Raw genomic sequence first — 17,960 nt, 5'->3', positions numbered from 1 at the left:
GTTTTTTTTTTTTTGTTTTGCTTTCTGCTTTCGACACCCATCGCAATGACCTCTTAAAAGACCCGAGTCAAATGAACTGTTTGCCATTCGAGTTGCAGTCACAGGCTGGCCAATGGTTAAGCAGATTTGTGCCTGCCACCATTTCCTGAATGGTTTAGTCTGTAAACATTCAAGGGGATTGAACTGGTCTGCCCTTGTATATGAAAACCCCAAATTCTAGTTTACTCCCAATGAGCAATGACACTATCTATTCCTTGCTAGTAAACTACATGGTCCCCAGATATCACTCTAAGACCCTGAGATGTAGAATATTTGCTGACTCCCAGGCAAGATTGAGAAACCTAGCTCTATTGAAGCACTGGAATATAATATACCATGGAAGTGGCTTTGAGGCCAGCTTTAATTCCACTCTCTTGGGTGACAACAATATTTGTAGGCCATACTTGTGAATGTTTTTAAGAGGCAAATACCATGAGCTTTGGCCTTCACTCTTGAGCCCAGACCCACAGAGACCCAAACTGTGTAAAGATTATTCTATCACGACTGTTTGTGGCCTTTCTCAGCTCCACCCCACGCTTACCTGGCCATGGCCAGGTAGCTCTGACCCATATCAAAGGGGCTGCTTGCCCCTCTTCTCCCTCTCTCTCTCATCCTCTCATTCTCTTGCCCTCTTTGGCTCTTCCATTTTCCTTTCCGGTCCCCACTCCCTCCACATACGGTCCTGGCCAGCTTCTACTTCTCTCCTCCTCTCTGCCTCTTAACTCTCCCCATCAACTCCCTTCCCCATGCCCCAAAGAAACTCTCTTCCATGCTATACCATCCTGTGGGTGGTCCCTCTGGGTGTAGGGTTGCCTCTGCATGGGTCCACTGAGGCACGCTCTTCCCCCCACAGGCCCAGAGAACGCAATCTTATTCCACCTTCTACTTTGATGATTACAACAACCACCAAAGAAATCAGTCTCCAAGGTGAAGGTGAATTACTACTTTAGTACCCTAGAATGCCTGTTCCCCCACCCCAGCACACCTTTGCCTTTTAGTATGGCAAAGGTGAAAATGCTACCTTCAACACAACAGCAACAAGTAAAATGTATCCCCAAGATAAGTCAGGGCCAAAGAGGTCTGTTTCAGAGTTAAAAATCAAACTAAAACACACAAAAAGGCAAAAAGAAATTACATTAGATTGTAGATTTTATTTGAAAACAGGCAAGGAAAAGAGGAGAAATCCAAAGAAGCAAAACCCAAATCCCCCATGGTCTGCACAGTCCAGTTGCCAACCCTCCCTCCCTCCCTCCCCCTAGGCATCACAGATGAGGCTTCTGGGTCCCATTTCTCGCATGGATTTGCTCAGTCAGTGTCCATGCTTTCCATATAAGCATCCAACTGTGCGTCCAACCCCTCTGCAGTAAGCTGCTGCTTCGAGTTGCTGCTGGCCCCTCTAGCTCGTCCCTGGTAGCCTCCACTTGTCCCTCTCCTGGTGACTCCGGCACGCGAACCTCCCGAGCCAGGGTTTCTTGTCATGCCTCCTCTGTTGATGCTTTGTGCAGGTCTTGGTTGCATAAGGATCTGGGATGTGACGAGCTGGATCTTCATGCGGCGGCCATCCAAAGGCACACCATTGTACTCTTGCATAGCCTTCAGGGCATCTGCTTCCCGTTCAAAGTGCACCTCTGCTGTCCCCAAACTTTGTCCAGAGCGATCATAGTGCACGGTGGCTTTCTTCAAGGTTCCGGATGAAGCAAAGACTTCCTGTATATCAGCATCGGACACTGCAAAGTCCAGGTTGGACACAAGCAGCTTCCCACCGCTGTCCACGCTGGCTCCACCCACGAAGGCCCTGTGGACTAGGTCCTGCTGCCACTTGTCCCGACGTTGCTTCTGGTGGCTGTATGGTGCCACCCGGTTCCTGCCGCGCAGGGCCATGGCAGGCTGCTTCCTCCTAGGCTCACCACCGCCGCCTGCTTTGAAGCCACGGAAGTTCTGGTAGCCGGCCCCTCTGCGACCCCGGCCCCACGAGGGACCTCCTTGCTGCCTCCGGTTCAGCTTGATGATGTCATCCAAAGACATGTCCACTTTGTCGGCCATCGCCAGTGTGGATTCGGGCATCAGATCGAGCCCACCTGTTTTGAAAACAAAGGTTTAACCTTATGTTCAAAGTCTCTCCCTGGTGCTTTTAGCATAGTAAATCACTGAGCAACAGGGAAGAGGTCCTGAGAACTTGATGAGGAAAAACAAGAATTTTCAACAGGAACACTCTTTATCGACAAAGGTTTCAATTGAAACCATTACAGGTGGCTGTATCTCCTCCTGATTGTTTGGTAAGTGATAGAAGTGCTTAATTACATTTCTGGCCTACTCAGAGTGCTTCCTATACAACTCTTAACACCACACTTTCCAAACAACATTGGAAACATCTGAACAGGCAAACCCAATGAGCTGAGGCCAGTCTCTGGGAACCAATACCTATCGAGGAGACAATTCACCCATCCAAGTCTTCTGAGCTCTACCTGACTCCTGTACCAACACACCACCAAACAAACCAGAAAGGAATTTGAGGAATTTGAACAGAAAATAAAATATAACCGCATTGTCCAGGTTTGCATAGGGGAACACTGTCACAAACAAAATAGAGTAAACTAAAGGGGAAAAAAAAAAGGTTCAGTGTGGTGGCCAATGCTTTTGATCCCAGCCCTCAAGAGGCAGAGACAGGAGGACCTTTTCAAGTTAGATGACATCCTGCTACTACACCTAGACAGCTCTAGACTGTCCAGGGCAGCCTAGTATGACTGAAACTAGAGAAAAAAAAACAACAACAACAACAACAACACTATCTGTATATTTTATCTACAGAAGATAAAAACATGGAAACAATCATAAGTAGAATGATAAGTATAAACCTCCAAAATACACAATTTCAAAATGACAACGTTACTTAAAAGCGAGTACAATATAGAGTTGAATGTTAAGTTTAAGTGTTGGGATTTTTTTTTGTTCACACCACAAATCATCATCCCCTATAAAGAGACAGGATAACAATGAAAGCAATGTTTGGGAGCTGTAACCTAGATGCCTAAAGAAAATACTGTGGCTAATTCTCTGTGAAACCCACTAATCTGACTGAAAGCTTCATTTTTTCATAGCCTTCTCCCAGAGTCCCTCTTACCTCTTAAATCAGTTGGCTTTCTTTTATGTAGGTATCGTGGGGGAACACGCTGTAGAGCAGAGGTGGCGTCCAACTCAGAGATCTGCCTGCCTCTGTCTCCCAAGTGCTTCGGTGAAAGCTTTTGACACCTAAAGAAACAGAACACCATCTCTAAACTCCTCCCATTAGATAGGAAAAAACAGAAAACAAAGAAACAAAGAAAGAAACAACAGCAGAGCCAAAAAATAAAAAAAATAAAAAAATGGACACACATCCCAAGATTCTGTGACTGCAACATAGGGGGAATCAGAGACTGTCCTCTAGAGGGGTGTCACAAAGACAGACAGCTACTACTTGTGTTTATTGCTGGGCATCTCACCCATGGCTGCACACATGGGTACTGCACGCAAGTACTCGGCCATGGAGACCCTCTTGGAACCCTCCTGGAAGGATCTTAAGAAGGAGAATAAAATGTATGGAGTGTATACTAAAAGAAGGAAGGCTTGGAGATACGGGGGGCTTAGTGTTCTAGACACTGGGCTCTGCCATCGATTCCATTGGAATGCAACTCACTGGGTCCCATTCTCAGATTCATCTCAGTGTCTTTAATGGTGCAGAGAGAGAACATTGGTTTGTTTGTTTGGGTTCCCTTTAAGACCTAGTCAGACTCTGTAGCCTAGTAGTTGATCTATGGCCCAGGCTGGCCTCAGAATCCTAGATTTGCTTAACTCCCTCTACAGAGTAGTGAGACATCAACCCATGGGCCACTATGCCCAGCTCAGAGAAATAGTTTTGAGACAAGTATCTTTCTTCTAAATCTTTGAAATGAAAAGCATCATCACTATGGTAGTCAGGGTTCTCTCTAGAGAAGCACAACTTACAGAATGAATCTCTACATACATACAGAAAGGGGATTGAGTTGAATGACTTACAAGGTGTGGTCCCACTAATCCAGTGGTTTGCTATGATGATGGAAAGTTCAGAGTTCCAGAATCCACTCAGTCCACAAGGCTGGAGGTCTCAACTGGTCTTCAGTAGAGATGCTGGGATCCTGGTGAAGGAATGGACTTGCTAGCAAGGTGAGAGCAAGCAGGCAAAGAGGAAAAGCTCCTTCTTCCCTGTCTTTATATAGGCTTTGAGAAGGAGGTGTGGCCCAGTTTGGATTAGATTAGAATCTCTCCTGATTGGATGTCCTCAAGGCAAGATTGGGATTAAAGGTGTGTGTCTGCCTGCCTGGAGATGTGGATCAGAAGTGATCTAATTGCCCAGCAGTGGTGGCACACACCTTTAATCCCATTTAATGCTGGGATTAAACAAAACAAAGAACAAAACAGAAAACAAACACAAACCAAAACCAAATAAACAACAAAGACAAACAAACAAGGAAATCAAAAAGTGACCTAATCATGATCACCTCACGGCACATTCAGCACCACACCTATCAGCTTTTTGAAATTAGACCAGACCTCTTCTTGAGATGCTTTGCTAGCATGGTTGTTGTGGTTGTCATTGTTGTTGTTGTTGTTCTGTTTTTTTTTTTTTGTTTTGCTTTCTGCTTTCGACACCCATCGCAATGACCTCTTAAAAGACCCGAGTCAAATGAACTGTTTGCCATTCGAGTTGCAGTCACAGGCTGGCCAATGGTTAAGCAGATTTGTGCCTGCCACCATTTCCTGAATGGTTTAGTCTGTAAACATTCAAGGGGATTGAACTGGTCTGCCCTTGTATATGAAAACCCCAAATTCTAGTTTACTCCCAATGAGCAATGACACTATCTATTCCTTGCTAGTAAACTACATGGTCCCCAGATATCACTCTAAGACCCTGAGATGTAGAATATTTGCTGACTCCCAGGCAAGATTGAGAAACCTAGCTCTATTGAAGCACTGGAATATAATATACCATGGAAGTGGCTTTGAGGCCAGCTTTAATTCCACTCTCTTGGGTGACAACAATATTTGTAGGCCATACTTGTGAATGTTTTTAAGAGGCAAATACCATGAGCTTTGGCCTTCACTCTTGAGCCCAGACCCACAGAGACCCAAACTGTGTAAAGATTATTCTATCACGACTGTTTGTGGCCTTTCTCAGCTCCACCCCACGCTTACCTGGCCATGGCCAGGTAGCTCTGACCCATATCAAAGGGGCTGCTTGCCCCTCTTCTCCCTCTCTCTCTCATCCTCTCATTCTCTTGCCCTCTTTGGCTCTTCCATTTTCCTTTCCGGTCCCCACTCCCTCCACATACGGTCCTGGCCAGCTTCTACTTCTCTCCTCCTCTCTGCCTCTTAACTCTCCCCATCAACTCCCTTCCCCATGCCCCAAAGAAACTCTCTTCCATGCTATACCATCCTGTGGGTGGTCCCTCTGGGTGTAGGGTTGCCTCTGCATGGGTCCACTGAGGCACGCTCTTCTCCCCACAGGCCCAGAGAACGCAATCTTATTCCACCTTCTACTTTGATGATTACAACAACCACCAAAGAAATCAGTCTCCAAGGTGAAGGTGAATTACTACTTTAGTACCCTAGAATGCCTGTTCCCCCACCCCAGCACACCTTTGCCTTTTAGTATGGCAAAGGTGAAAATGCTACCTTCAACACAACAGCAACAAGTAAAATGTATCCCCAAGATAAGTCAGGGCCAAAGAGGTCTGTTTCAGAGTTAAAAATCAAACTAAAACACACAAAAAGGCAAAAAGAAATTACATTAGATTGTAGATTTTATTTGAAAACAGGCAAGGAAAAGAGGAGAAATCCAAAGAAGCAAAACCCAAATCCCCCATGGTCTGCACAGTCCAGTTGCCAACCCTCCCTCCCTCCCTCCCCCTAGGCATCACAGATGAGGCTTCTGGGTCCCATTTCTCGCATGGATTTGCTCAGTCAGTGTCCATGCTTTCCATATAAGCATCCAACTGTGCGTCCAACCCCTCTGCAGTAAGCTGCTGCTTCGAGTTGCTGCTGGCCCCTCTAGCTCGTCCCTGGTAGCCTCCACTTGTCCCTCTCCTGGTGACTCCGGCACGCGAACCTCCCGAGCCAGGGTTTCTTGTCATGCCTCCTCTGTTGATGCTTTGTGCAGGTCTTGGTTGCATAAGGATCTGGGATGTGACGAGCTGGATCTTCATGCGGCGGCCATCCAAAGGCACACCATTGTACTCTTGCATAGCCTTCAGGGCATCTGCTTCCCGTTCAAAGTGCACCTCTGCTGTCCCCAAACTTTGTCCAGAGCGATCATAGTGCACGGTGGCTTTCTTCAAGGTTCCGGATGAAGCAAAGACTTCCTGTATATCAGCATCGGACACTGCAAAGTCCAGGTTGGACACAAGCAGCTTCCCACCGCTGTCCACGCTGGCTCCACCCACGAAGGCCCTGTGGACTAGGTCCTGCTGCCACTTGTCTCGACGTTGCTTCTGGTGGCTGTATGGTGCCACCCGGTTCCTGCCGCGCAGGGCCATGGCAGGCTGCTTCCTCCTAGGCTCACCACCGCCGCCTGCTTTGAAGCCACGGAAGTTCTGGTAGCCGGCCCCTCTGCGACCCCGGCCCCACGAGGGACCTCCTTGCTGCCTCCGGTTCAGCTTGATGATGTCATCCAAAGACATGTCCACTTTGTCGGCCATCGCCAGTGTGGATTCGGGCATCAGATCGAGCCCACCTGTTTTGAAAACAAAGGTTTAACCTTATGTTCAAAGTCTCTCCCTGGTGCTTTTAGCATAGTAAATCACTGAGCAACAGGGAAGAGGTCCTGAGAACTTGATGAGGAAAAACAAGAATTTTCAACAGGAACACTCTTTATCGACAAAGGTTTCAATTGAAACCATTACAGGTGGCTGTATCTCCTCCTGATTGTTTGGTAAGTGATAGAAGTGCTTAATTACATTTCTGGCCTACTCAGAGTGCTTCCTATACAACTCTTAACACCACACTTTCCAAACAACATTGGAAACATCTGAACAGGCAAACCCAATGAGCTGAGGCCAGTCTCTGGGAACCAATACCTATCGAGGAGACAATTCACCCATCCAAGTCTTCTGAGCTCTACCTGACTCCTGTACCAACACACCACCAAACAAACCAGAAAGGAATTTGAGGAATTTGAACAGAAAATAAAATATAACCGCATTGTCCAGGTTTGCATAGGGGAACACTGTCACAAACAAAATAGAGTAAACTAAAGGGGAAAAAAAAAAGGTTCAGTGTGGTGGCCAATGCTTTTGATCCCAGCCCTCAAGAGGCAGAGACAGGAGGACCTTTTCAAGTTAGATGACATCCTGCTACTACACCTAGACAGCTCTAGACTGTCCAGGGCAGCCTAGTACGACTGAAACTAGAGAAAAAACAACAACAACAACAACAACAACACTATCTGTATATTTTATCTACAGAAGATAAAAACATGGAAACAATCATAAGTAGAATGATAAGTATAAACCTCCAAAATACACAATTTCAAAATGACAACGTTACTTAAAAGCGAGTACAATATAGAGTTGAATGTTAAGTTTAAGTGTTGGGATTTTTTTTTGTTCACACCACAAATCATCATCCCCTATAAAGAGACAGGATAACAATGAAAGCAATGTTTGGGAGCTGTAACCTAGATGCCTAAAGAAAATACTGTGGCTAATTCTCTGTGAAACCCACTAATCTGACTGAAAGCTTCATTTTTTCATAGCCTTCTCCCAGAGTCCCTCTTACCTCTTAAATCAGTTGGCTTTCTTTTATGTAGGTATCGTGGGGGAACACGCTGTAGAGCAGAGGTGGCGTCCAACTCAGAGATCTGCCTGCCTCTGTCTCCCAAGTGCTTCGGTGAAAGCTTTTGACACCTAAAGAAACAGAACACCATCTCTAAACTCCTCCCATTAGATAGGAAAAAACAGAAAACAAAGAAACAAAGAAAGAAACAACAGCAGAGCCAAAAAATAAAAAAAATAAAAAAATGGACACACATCCCAAGATTCTGTGACTGCAACATAGGGGGAATCAGAGACTGTCCTCTAGAGGGGTGTCACAAAGACAGACAGCTACTACTTGTGTTTATTGCTGGGCATCTCACCCATGGCTGCACACATGGGTACTGCACGCAAGTACTCGGCCATGGAGACCCTCTTGGAACCCTCCTGGAAGGATCTTAAGAAGGAGAATAAAATGTATGGAGTGTATACTAAAAGAAGGAAGGCTTGGAGATACGGGGGGCTTAGTGTTCTAGACACTGGGCTCTGCCATCGATTCCATTGGAATGCAACTCACTGGGTCCCATTCTCAGATTCATCTCAGTGTCTTTAATGGTGCAGAGAGAGAACATTGGTTTGTTTGTTTGGGTTCCCTTTAAGACCTAGTCAGACTCTGTAGCCTAGTAGTTGATCTATGGCCCAGGCTGGCCTCAGAATCCTAGATTTGCTTAACTCCCTCTACAGAGTAGTGAGACATCAACCCATGGGCCACTATGCCCAGCTCAGAGAAATAGTTTTGAGACAAGTATCTTTCTTCTAAATCTTTGAAATGAAAAGCATCATCACTATGGTAGTCAGGGTTCTCTCTAGAGAAGCACAACTTACAGAATGAATCTCTACATACATACAGAAAGGGGATTGAGTTGAATGACTTACAAGGTGTGGTCCCACTAATCCAGTGGTTTGCTATGATGATGGAAAGTTCAGAGTTCCAGAATCCACTCAGTCCACAAGGCTGGAGGTCTCAACTGGTCTTCAGTAGAGATGCTGGGATCCCGGTGAAGGAATGGACTTGCTAGCAAGGTGAGAGCAAGCAGGCAAAGAGGAAAAGCTCCTTCTTCCCTGTCTTTATATAGGCTTTGAGAAGGAGGTGTGGCCCAGTTTGGATTAGATTAGAATCTCTCCTGATTGGATGTCCTCAAGGCAAGATTGGGATTAAAGGTGTGTGTCTGCCTGCCTGGAGATGTGGATCAGAAGTGATCTAATTGCCCAGCAGTGGTGGCACACACCTTTAATCCCATTTAATGCTGGGATTAAACAAAACAAAGAACAAAACAGAAAACAAACACAAACCAAAACCAAATAAACAACAAAGACAAACAAACAAGGAAACCAAAAAGTGACCTAATCATGATCACCTCACGGCACATTCAGCACCACACCTATCAGCTTTTTGAAATTAGACCAGACCTCTTCTTGAGATGCTTTGCTAGCATGGTTGTTGTGGTTGTCATTGTTGTTGTTGTTGTTCTGTTTTTTTTTTTTTTGTTTTGCTTTCTGCTTTCGACACCCATCGCAATGACCTCTTAAAAGACCCGAGTCAAATGAACTGTTTGCCATTCGAGTTGCAGTCACAGGCTGGCCAATGGTTAAGCAGATTTGTGCCTGCCACCATTTCCTGAATGGTTTAGTCTGTAAACATTCAAGGGGATTGAACTGGTCTGCCCTTGTATATGAAAACCCCAAATTCTAGTTTACTCCCAATGAGCAATGACACTATCTATTCCTTGCTAGTAAACTACATGGTCCCCAGATATCACTCTAAGACCCTGAGATGTAGAATATTTGCTGACTCCCAGGCAAGATTGAGAAACCTAGCTCTATTGAAGCACTGGAATATAATATACCATGGAAGTGGCTTTGAGGCCAGCTTTAATTCCACTCTCTTGGGTGACAACAATATTCGTAGGCCATACTTGTGAATGTTTTTAAGAGGCAAATACCATGAGCTTTGGCCTTCACTCTTGAGCCCAGACCCACAGAGACCCAAACTGTGTAAAGATTATTCTATCACGACTGATTGTGGCCTTTCTCAGCTCCACCCCACGCTTACCTGGCCATGGCCAGGTAGCTCTGACCCATATCAAAGGGGCTGCTTGCCCCTCTTCTCCCTCTCTCTCTCATCCTCTCATTCTCTTGCCCTCTTTGGCTCTTCCATTTTCCTTTCCGGTCCCCACTCCCTCCACATACGGTCCTGGCCAGCTTCTACTTCTCTCCTCCTCTCTGCCTCTTAACTCTCCCCATCAACTCCCTTCCCCATGCCCCAAAGAAACTCTCTTCCATGCTATACCATCCTGTGGGTGGTCCCTCTGGGTGTAGGGTTGCCTCTGCATGGGTCCACTGAGGCACGCTCTTCCCCCCACAGGCCCAGAGAATGCAATCTTATTCCACCTTCTACTTTGATGATTACAACAACCACCAAAGAAATCAGTCTCCAAGGTGAAGGTGAATTACTACTTTAGTACCCTAGAATGCCTGTTCCCCCACCCCAGCACACCTTTGCCTTTTAGTATGGCAAAGGTGAAAATGCTACCTTCAACACAACAGCAACAAGTAAAATGTATCCCCAAGATAAGTCAGGGCCAAAGAGGTCTGTTTCAGAGTTAAAAATCAAACTAAAACACACAAAAAGGCAAAAAGAAATTACATTAGATTGTAGATTTTATTTGAAAACAGGCAAGGAAAAGAGGAGAAATCCAAAGAAGCAAAACCCAAATCCCCCATGGTCTGCACAGTCCAGTTGCCAACCCTCCCTCCCTCCCTCCCCCTAGGCATCACAGATGAGGCTTCTGGGTCCCATTTCTCGCATGGATTTGCTCAGTCAGTGTCCATGCTTTCCATATAAGCATCCAACTGTGCGTCCAACCCCTCTGCAGTAAGCTGCTGCTTCGAGTTGCTGCTGGCCCCTCTAGCTCGTCCCTGGTAGCCTCCACTTGTCCCTCTCCTGGTGACTCCGGCACGCGAACCTCCCGAGCCAGGGTTTCTTGTCATGCCTCCTCTGTTGATGCTTTGTGCAGGTCTTGGTTGCATAAGGATCTGGGATGTGACGAGCTGGATCTTCATGCGGCGGCCATCCAAAGGCACACCATTGTACTCTTGCATAGCCTTCAGGGCATCTGCTTCCCGTTCAAAGTGCACCTCTGCTGTCCCCAAACTTTGTCCAGAGCGATCATAGTGCACGGTGGCTTTCTTCAAGGTTCCGGATGAAGCAAAGACTTCCTGTATATCAGCATCGGACACTGCAAAGTCCAGGTTGGACACAAGCAGCTTCCCACCGCTGTCCACGCTGGCTCCACCCACGAAGGCCCTGTGGACTAGGTCCTGCTGCCACTTGTCCCGACGTTGCTTCTGGTGGCTGTATGGTGCCACCCGGTTCCTGCCGCGCAGGGCCATGGCAGGCTGCTTCCTCCTAGGCTCACCACCGCCGCCTGCTTTGAAGCCACGGAAGTTCTGGTAGCCGGCCCCTCTGCGACCCCGGCCCCACGAGGGACCTCCTTGCTGCCTCCGGTTCAGCTTGATGATGTCATCCAAAGACATGTCCACTTTGTCGGCCATCGCCAGTGTGGATTCGGGCATCAGATCGAGCCCACCTGTTTTGAAAACAAAGGTTTAACCTTATGTTCAAAGTCTCTCCCTGGTGCTTTTAGCATAGTAAATCACTGAGCAACAGGGAAGAGGTCCTGAGAACTTGATGAGGAAAAACAAGAATTTTCAACAGGAACACTCTTTATCGACAAAGGTTTCAATTGAAACCATTACAGGTGGCTGTATCTCCTCCTGATTGTTTGGTAAGTGATAGAAGTGCTTAATTACATTTCTGGCCTACTCAGAGTGCTTCCTATACAACTCTTAACACCACACTTTCCAAACAACATTGGAAACATCTGAACAGGCAAACCCAATGAGCTGAGGCCAGTCTCTGGGAACCAATACCTATCGAGGAGACAATTCACCCATCCAAGTCTTCTGAGCTCTACCTGACTCCTGTACCAACACACCACCAAACAAACCAGAAAGGAATTTGAGGAATTTGAACAGAAAATAAAATATAACCGCATTGTCCAGGTTTGCATAGGGGAACACTGTCACAAACAAAATAGAGTAAACTAAAGGGGAAAAAAAAAAGGTTCAGTGTGGTGGCCAATGCTTTTGATCCCAGCCCTCAAGAGGCAGAGACAGGAGGACCTTTTCAAGTTAGATGACATCCTGCTACTACACCTAGACAGCTCTAGACTGTCCAGGGCAGCCTAGTACGACTGAAACTAGAGAAAAAACAACAACAACAACAACAACAACACTATCTGTATATTTTATCTACAGAAGATAAAAACATGGAAACAATCATAAGTAGAATGATAAGTATAAACCTCCAAAATACACAATTTCAAAATGACAACGTTACTTAAAAGCGAGTACAATATAGAGTTGAATGTTAAGTTTAAGTGTTGGGATTTTTTTTTGTTCACACCACAAATCATCATCCCCTATAAAGAGACAGGATAACAATGAAAGCAATGTTTGGGAGCTGTAACCTAGATGCCTAAAGAAAATACTGTGGCTAATTCTCTGTGAAACCCACTAATCTGACTGAAAGCTTCATTTTTTCATAGCCTTCTCCCAGAGTCCCTCTTACCTCTTAAATCAGTTGGCTTTCTTTTATGTAGGTATCGTGGGGGAACACGCTGTAGAGCAGAGGTGGCGTCCAACTCAGAGATCTGCCTGCCTCTGTCTCCCAAGTGCTTCGGTGAAAGCTTTTGACACCTAAAGAAACAGAACACCATCTCTAAACTCCTCCCATTAGATAGGAAAAAACAGAAAACAAAGAAACAAAGAAAGAAACAACAGCAGAGCCAAAAAATAAAAAAAATAAAAAAATGGACACACATCCCAAGATTCTGTGACTGCAACATAGGGGGAATCAGAGACTGTCCTCTAGAGGGGTGTCACAAAGACAGACAGCTACTACTTGTGTTTATTGCTGGGCATCTCACCCATGGCTGCACACATGGGTACTGCACGCAAGTACTCGGCCATGGAGACCCTCTTGGAACCCTCCTGGAAGGATCTTAAGAAGGAGAATAAAATGTATGGAGTGTATACTAAAAGAAGGAAGGCTTGGAGATACGGGGGGCTTAGTGTTCTAGACACTGGGCTCTGCCATCGATTCCATTGGAATGCAACTCACTGGGTCCCATTCTCAGATTCATCTCAGTGTCTTTAATGGTGCAGAGAGAGAACATTGGTTTGTTTGTTTGGGTTCCCTTTAAGACCTAGTCAGACTCTGTAGCCTAGTAGTTGATCTATGGCCCAGGCTGGCCTCAGAATCCTAGATTTGCTTAACTCCCTCTACAGAGTAGTGAGACATCAACCCATGGGCCACTATGCCCAGCTCAGAGAAATAGTTTTGAGACAAGTATCTTTCTTCTAAATCTTTGAAATGAAAAGCATCATCACTATGGTAGTCAGGGTTCTCTCTAGAGAAGCACAACTTACAGAATGAATCTCTACATACATACAGAAAGGGGATTGAGTTGAATGACTTACAAGGTGTGGTCCCACTAATCCAGTGGTTTGCTATGATGATGGAAAGTTCAGAGTTCCAGAATCCACTCAGTCCACAAGGCTGGAGGTCTCAACTGGTCTTCAGTAGAGATGCTGGGATCCTGGTGAAGGAATGGACTTGCTAGCAAGGTGAGAGCAAGCAGGCAAAGAGGAAAAGCTCCTTCTTCCCTGTCTTTATATAGGCTTTGAGAAGGAGGTGTGGCCCAGTTTGGATTAGATTAGAATCTCTCCTGATTGGATGTCCTCAAGGCAAGATTGGGATTAAAGGTGTGTGTCTGCCTGCCTGGAGATGTGGATCAGAAGTGATCTAATTGCCCAGCAGTGGTGGCACACACCTTTAATCCCATTTAATGCTGGGATTAAACAAAACAAAGAACAAAACAGAAAACAAACACAAACCAAAACCAAATAAACAACAAAGACAAACAAACAAGGAAATCAAAAAGTGACCTAATCATGATCACCTCACGGCACATTCAGCACCACACCTATCAGCTTTTTGAAATTAGACCAGACCTCTTCTTGAGATGCTTTGCTAGCATGGTTGTTGTGGTTGTCATTGTTGTTGTTGTTGTTCTGTTTTTTTTTTTTTTGTTTTGCTTTCTGCTTTCGACACCCATCGCAATGACCTCTTAAAAGACCCGAGTCAAATGAACTGTTTGCCATTCGAGTTGCAGTCACAGGCTGGCCAATGGTTAAGCAGATTTGTGCCTGCCACCATTTCCTGAATGGTTTAGTCTGTAAACATTCAAGGGGATTGAACTGGTCTGCCCTTGTATATGAAAACCCCAAATTCTAGTTTACTCCCAATGAGCAATGACACTATCTATTCCTTGCTAGTAAACTACATGGTCCCCAGATATCACTCTAAGACCCTGAGATGTAGAATATTTGCTGACTCCCAGGCAAGATTGAGAAACCTAGCTCTATTGAAGCACTGGAATATAATATACCATGGAAGTGGCTTTGAGGCCAGCTTTAATTCCACTCTCTTGGGTGACAACAATATTTGTAGGCCATACTTGTGAATGTTTTTAAGAGGCAAATACCATGAGCTTTGGCCTTCACTCTTGAGCCCAGACCCACAGAGACCCAAACTGTGTAAAGATTATTCTATCACGACTGTTTGTGGCCTTTCTCAGCTCCACCCCACGCTTACCTGGCCATGGCCAGGTAGCTCTGACCCATATCAAAGGGGCTGCTTGCCCCTCTTCTCCCTCTCTCTCTCATCCTCTCATTCTCTTGCCCTCTTTGGCTCTTCCATTTTCCTTTCCGGTCCCCACTCCCTCCACATACGGTCCTGGCCAGCTTCTACTTCTCTCCTCCTCTCTGCCTCTTAACTCTCCCCATCAACTCCCTTCCCCATGCCCCAAAGAAACTCTCTTCCATGCTATACCATCCTGTGGGTGGTCCCTCTGGGTGTAGGGTTGCCTCTGCATGGGTCCACTGAGGCACGCTCTTCCCCCCACAGGCCCAGAGAACGCAATCTTATTCCACCTTCTACTTTGATGATTACAACAACCACCAAAGAAATCAGTCTCCAAGGTGAAGGTGAATTACTACTTTAGTACCCTAGAATGCCTGTTCCCCCACCCCAGCACACCTTTGCCTTTTAGTATGGCAAAGGTGAAAATGCTACCTTCAACACAACAGCAACAAGTAAAATGTATCCCCAAGATAAGTCAGGGCCAAAGAGGTCTGTTTCAGAGTTAAAAATCAAACTAAAACACACAAAAAGGCAAAAAGAAATTACATTAGATTGTAGATTTTATTTGAAAACAGGCAAGGAAAAGAGGAGAAATCCAAAGAAGCAAAACCCAAATCCCCCATGGTCTGCACAGTCCAGTTGCCAACCCTCCCTCCCTCCCTCCCCCTAGGCATCACAGATGAGGCTTCTGGGTCCCATTTCTCGCATGGATTTGCTCAGTCAGTGTCCATGCTTTCCATATAAGCATCCAACTGTGCGTCCAACCCCTCTGCAGTAAGCTGCTGCTTCGAGTTGCTGCTGGCCCCTCTAGCTCGTCCCTGGTAGCCTCCACTTGTCCCTCTCCTGGTGACTCCGGCACGCGAACCTCCCGAGCCAGGGTTTCTTGTCATGCCTCCTCTGTTGATGCTTTGTGCAGGTCTTGGTTGCATAAGGATCTGGGATGTGACGAGCTGGATCTTCATGCGGCGGCCATCCAAAGGCACACCATTGTACTCTTGCATAGCCTTCAGGGCATCTGCTTCCCGTTCAAAGTGCACCTCTGCTGTCCCCAAACTTTGTCCAGAGCGATCATAGTGCACGGTGGCTTTCTTCAAGGTTCCGGATGAAGCAAAGACTTCCTGTATATCAGCATCGGACACTGCAAAGTCCAGGTTGGACACAAGCAGCTTCCCACCGCTGTCCACGCTGGCTCCACCCACGAAGGCCCTGTGGACTAGGTCCTGCTGCCACTTGTCTCGACGTTGCTTCTGGTGGCTGTATGGTGCCACCCGGTTCCTGCCGCGCAGGGCCATGGCAGGCTGCTTCCTCCTAGGCTCACCACCGCCGCCTGCTTTGAAGCCACGGAAGTTCTGGTAGCCGGCCCCTCTGCGACCCCGGCCCCACGAGGGACCTCCTTGCTGCCTCCGGTTCAGCTTGATGATGTCATCCAAAGACATGTCCACTTTGTCGGCCATCGCCAGTGTGGATTCGGGCATCAGATCGAGCCCACCTGTTTTGAAAACAAAGGTTTAACCTTATGTTCAAAGTCTCTCCCTGGTGCTTTTAGCATAGTAAATCACTGAGCAACAGGGAAGAGGTCCTGAGAACTTGATGAGGAAAAACAAGAATTTTCAACAGGAACACTCTTTATCGACAAAGGTTTCAATTGAAACCATTACAGGTGGCTGTATCTCCTCCTGATTGTTTGGTAAGTGATAGAAGTGCTTAATTACATTTCTGGCCTACTCAGAGTGCTTCCTATACAACTCTTAACACCACACTTTCCAAACAACATTGGAAACATCTGAACAGGCAAACCCAATGAGCTGAGGCCAGTCTCTGGGAACCAATACCTATCGAGGAGACAATTCACCCATCCAAGTCTTCTGAGCTCTACATGACTCCTGTACCAACACACCACCAAACAAACCAGAAAGGAATTTGAGGAATTTGAACAGAAAATAAAATATAACCGCATTGTCCAGGTTTGCATAGGGGAACACTGTCACAAACAAAATAGAGTAAACTAAAGGGGAAAAAAAAAAGGTTCAGTGTGGTGGCCAATGCTTTGGATCCCAGCCCTCAAGAGGCAGAGACAGGAGGACCTTTTCAAGTTAGATGACATCCTGCTACTACACCTAGACAGCTCTAGACTGTCCAGGGCAGCCTAGTACGACTGAAACTAGAGAAAAAACAACAACAACAACAACAACAACACTATCTGTATATTTTATCTACAGAAGATAAAAACATGGAAACAATCATAAGTAGAATGATAAGTATAAACCTCCAAAATACACAATTTCAAAATGACAACGTTACTTAAAAGCGAGTACAATATAGAGTTGAATGTTAAGTTTAAGTGTTGGGATTTTTTTTTGTTCACACCACAAATCATCATCCCCTATAAAGAGACAGGATAACAATGAAAGCAATGTTTGGGAGCTGTAACCTAGATGCCTAAAGAAAATACTGTGGCTAATTCTCTGTGAAACCCACTAATCTGACTGAAAGCTTCATTTTTTCATAGCCTTCTCCCAGAGTCTCTCTTACCTCTTAAATCAGTTGGCTTTCTTTTATGTAGGTATCGTGGGGGAACACGCTGTAGAGCAGAGGTGGCGTCCAACTCAGAGATCTGCCTGCCTCTGTCTCCCAAGTGCTTCGGTGAAAGCTTTTGACACCTAAAGAAACAGAACACCATCTCTAAACTCCTCCCATTAGATAGGAAAAAACAGAAAACAAAGAAACAAAGAAAGAAACAACAGCAGAGCCAAAAAATAAAAAAAATAAAAAAATGGACACACATCCCAAGATTCTGTGACTGCAACATAGGGGGAATCAGAGACTGTCCTCTAGAGGGGTGTCACAAAGACAGACAGCTACTACTTGTGTTTATTGCTGGGCATCTCACCCATGGCTGCACACATGGGTACTGCACGCAAGTACTCGGCCATGGAGACCCTCTTGGAACCCTCCTGGAAGGATCTTAAGAAGGAGAATAAAATGTATGGAGTGTATACTAAAAGAAGGAAGGCTTGGAGATACGGGGGGCTTAGTGTTCTAGACACTGGGCTCTGCCATCGATTCCATTGGAATGCAACTCACTGGGTCCCATTCTCAGATTCATCTCAGTGTCTTTAATGGTGCAGAGAGAGAACATTGGTTTGTTTGTTTGGGTTCCCTTTAAGACCTAGTCAGACTCTGTAGCCTAGTAGTTGATCTATGGCCCAGGCTGGCCTCAGAATCCTAGATTTGCTTAACTCCCTCTACAGAGTAGTGAGACATCAACCCATGGGCCACTATGCCCAGCTCAGAGAAATAGTTTTGAGACAAGTATCTTTCTTCTAAAT

General features: G+C 45.9%; 4 protein-coding genes across 5 annotated transcripts; all 4 read right to left on the bottom strand.

Annotated features, from left to right (window-relative positions):
* Nucleotides 1-1,374: 1,374 nt before the first annotated feature.
* LOC127692837 (THO complex subunit 4-like) lies at nt 1,375-2,103 on the bottom strand (the record flags this gene model as incomplete). The annotated part of the gene is made up of 1 exon (XM_052193436.1): nt 1,375-2,103. A coding segment is annotated over exon 1 (729 nt), but the record flags the coding sequence as incomplete, so codon positions are not given.
* A 2,542-nt stretch (nt 2,104-4,645) lies between these two features.
* LOC127692838 (THO complex subunit 4-like) lies at nt 4,646-6,749 on the bottom strand. 2 transcript variants are annotated; one of them, XM_052193437.1, is made up of 2 exons: nt 6,076-6,749; nt 4,646-4,691 (listed from the first exon to the last, which is right to left on the bottom strand). In XM_052193437.1, the coding sequence occupies exons 1-2, from the start codon at nt 6,747-6,749 to the stop codon at nt 4,646-4,648; spliced, it is 720 nt and encodes a 239-aa protein (XP_052049397.1). The 2 variants fall into 2 exon arrangements, with proteins under 2 accessions (XP_052049397.1, XP_052049398.1); XM_052193438.1 differs by having other exon boundaries at nt 6,082-6,749.
* A 3,960-nt stretch (nt 6,750-10,709) lies between these two features.
* On the bottom strand, nt 10,710-11,438 carry LOC127693037 (THO complex subunit 4-like; the record flags this gene model as incomplete). The annotated part of the gene is made up of 1 exon (XM_052193720.1): nt 10,710-11,438. A coding segment is annotated over exon 1 (729 nt), but the record flags the coding sequence as incomplete, so codon positions are not given.
* Nucleotides 11,439-15,377: 3,939 nt separating this feature from the next.
* On the bottom strand, nt 15,378-16,106 carry LOC127692908 (THO complex subunit 4-like; the record flags this gene model as incomplete). The annotated part of the gene is made up of 1 exon (XM_052193529.1): nt 15,378-16,106. A coding segment is annotated over exon 1 (729 nt), but the record flags the coding sequence as incomplete, so codon positions are not given.
* Between the last annotated feature and the right edge of the window lie 1,854 nt (nt 16,107-17,960).

Source organism: Apodemus sylvaticus, chromosome 9, assembly GCF_947179515.1.
Source record: "Apodemus sylvaticus chromosome 9, mApoSyl1.1, whole genome shotgun sequence".
Lineage (NCBI taxonomy): Eukaryota > Metazoa > Chordata > Mammalia > Rodentia > Muridae > Apodemus > Apodemus sylvaticus.
Note: the sequence above shows the minus strand (reverse complement) of the source record. Positions and strands in the feature narration are given on the sequence as shown.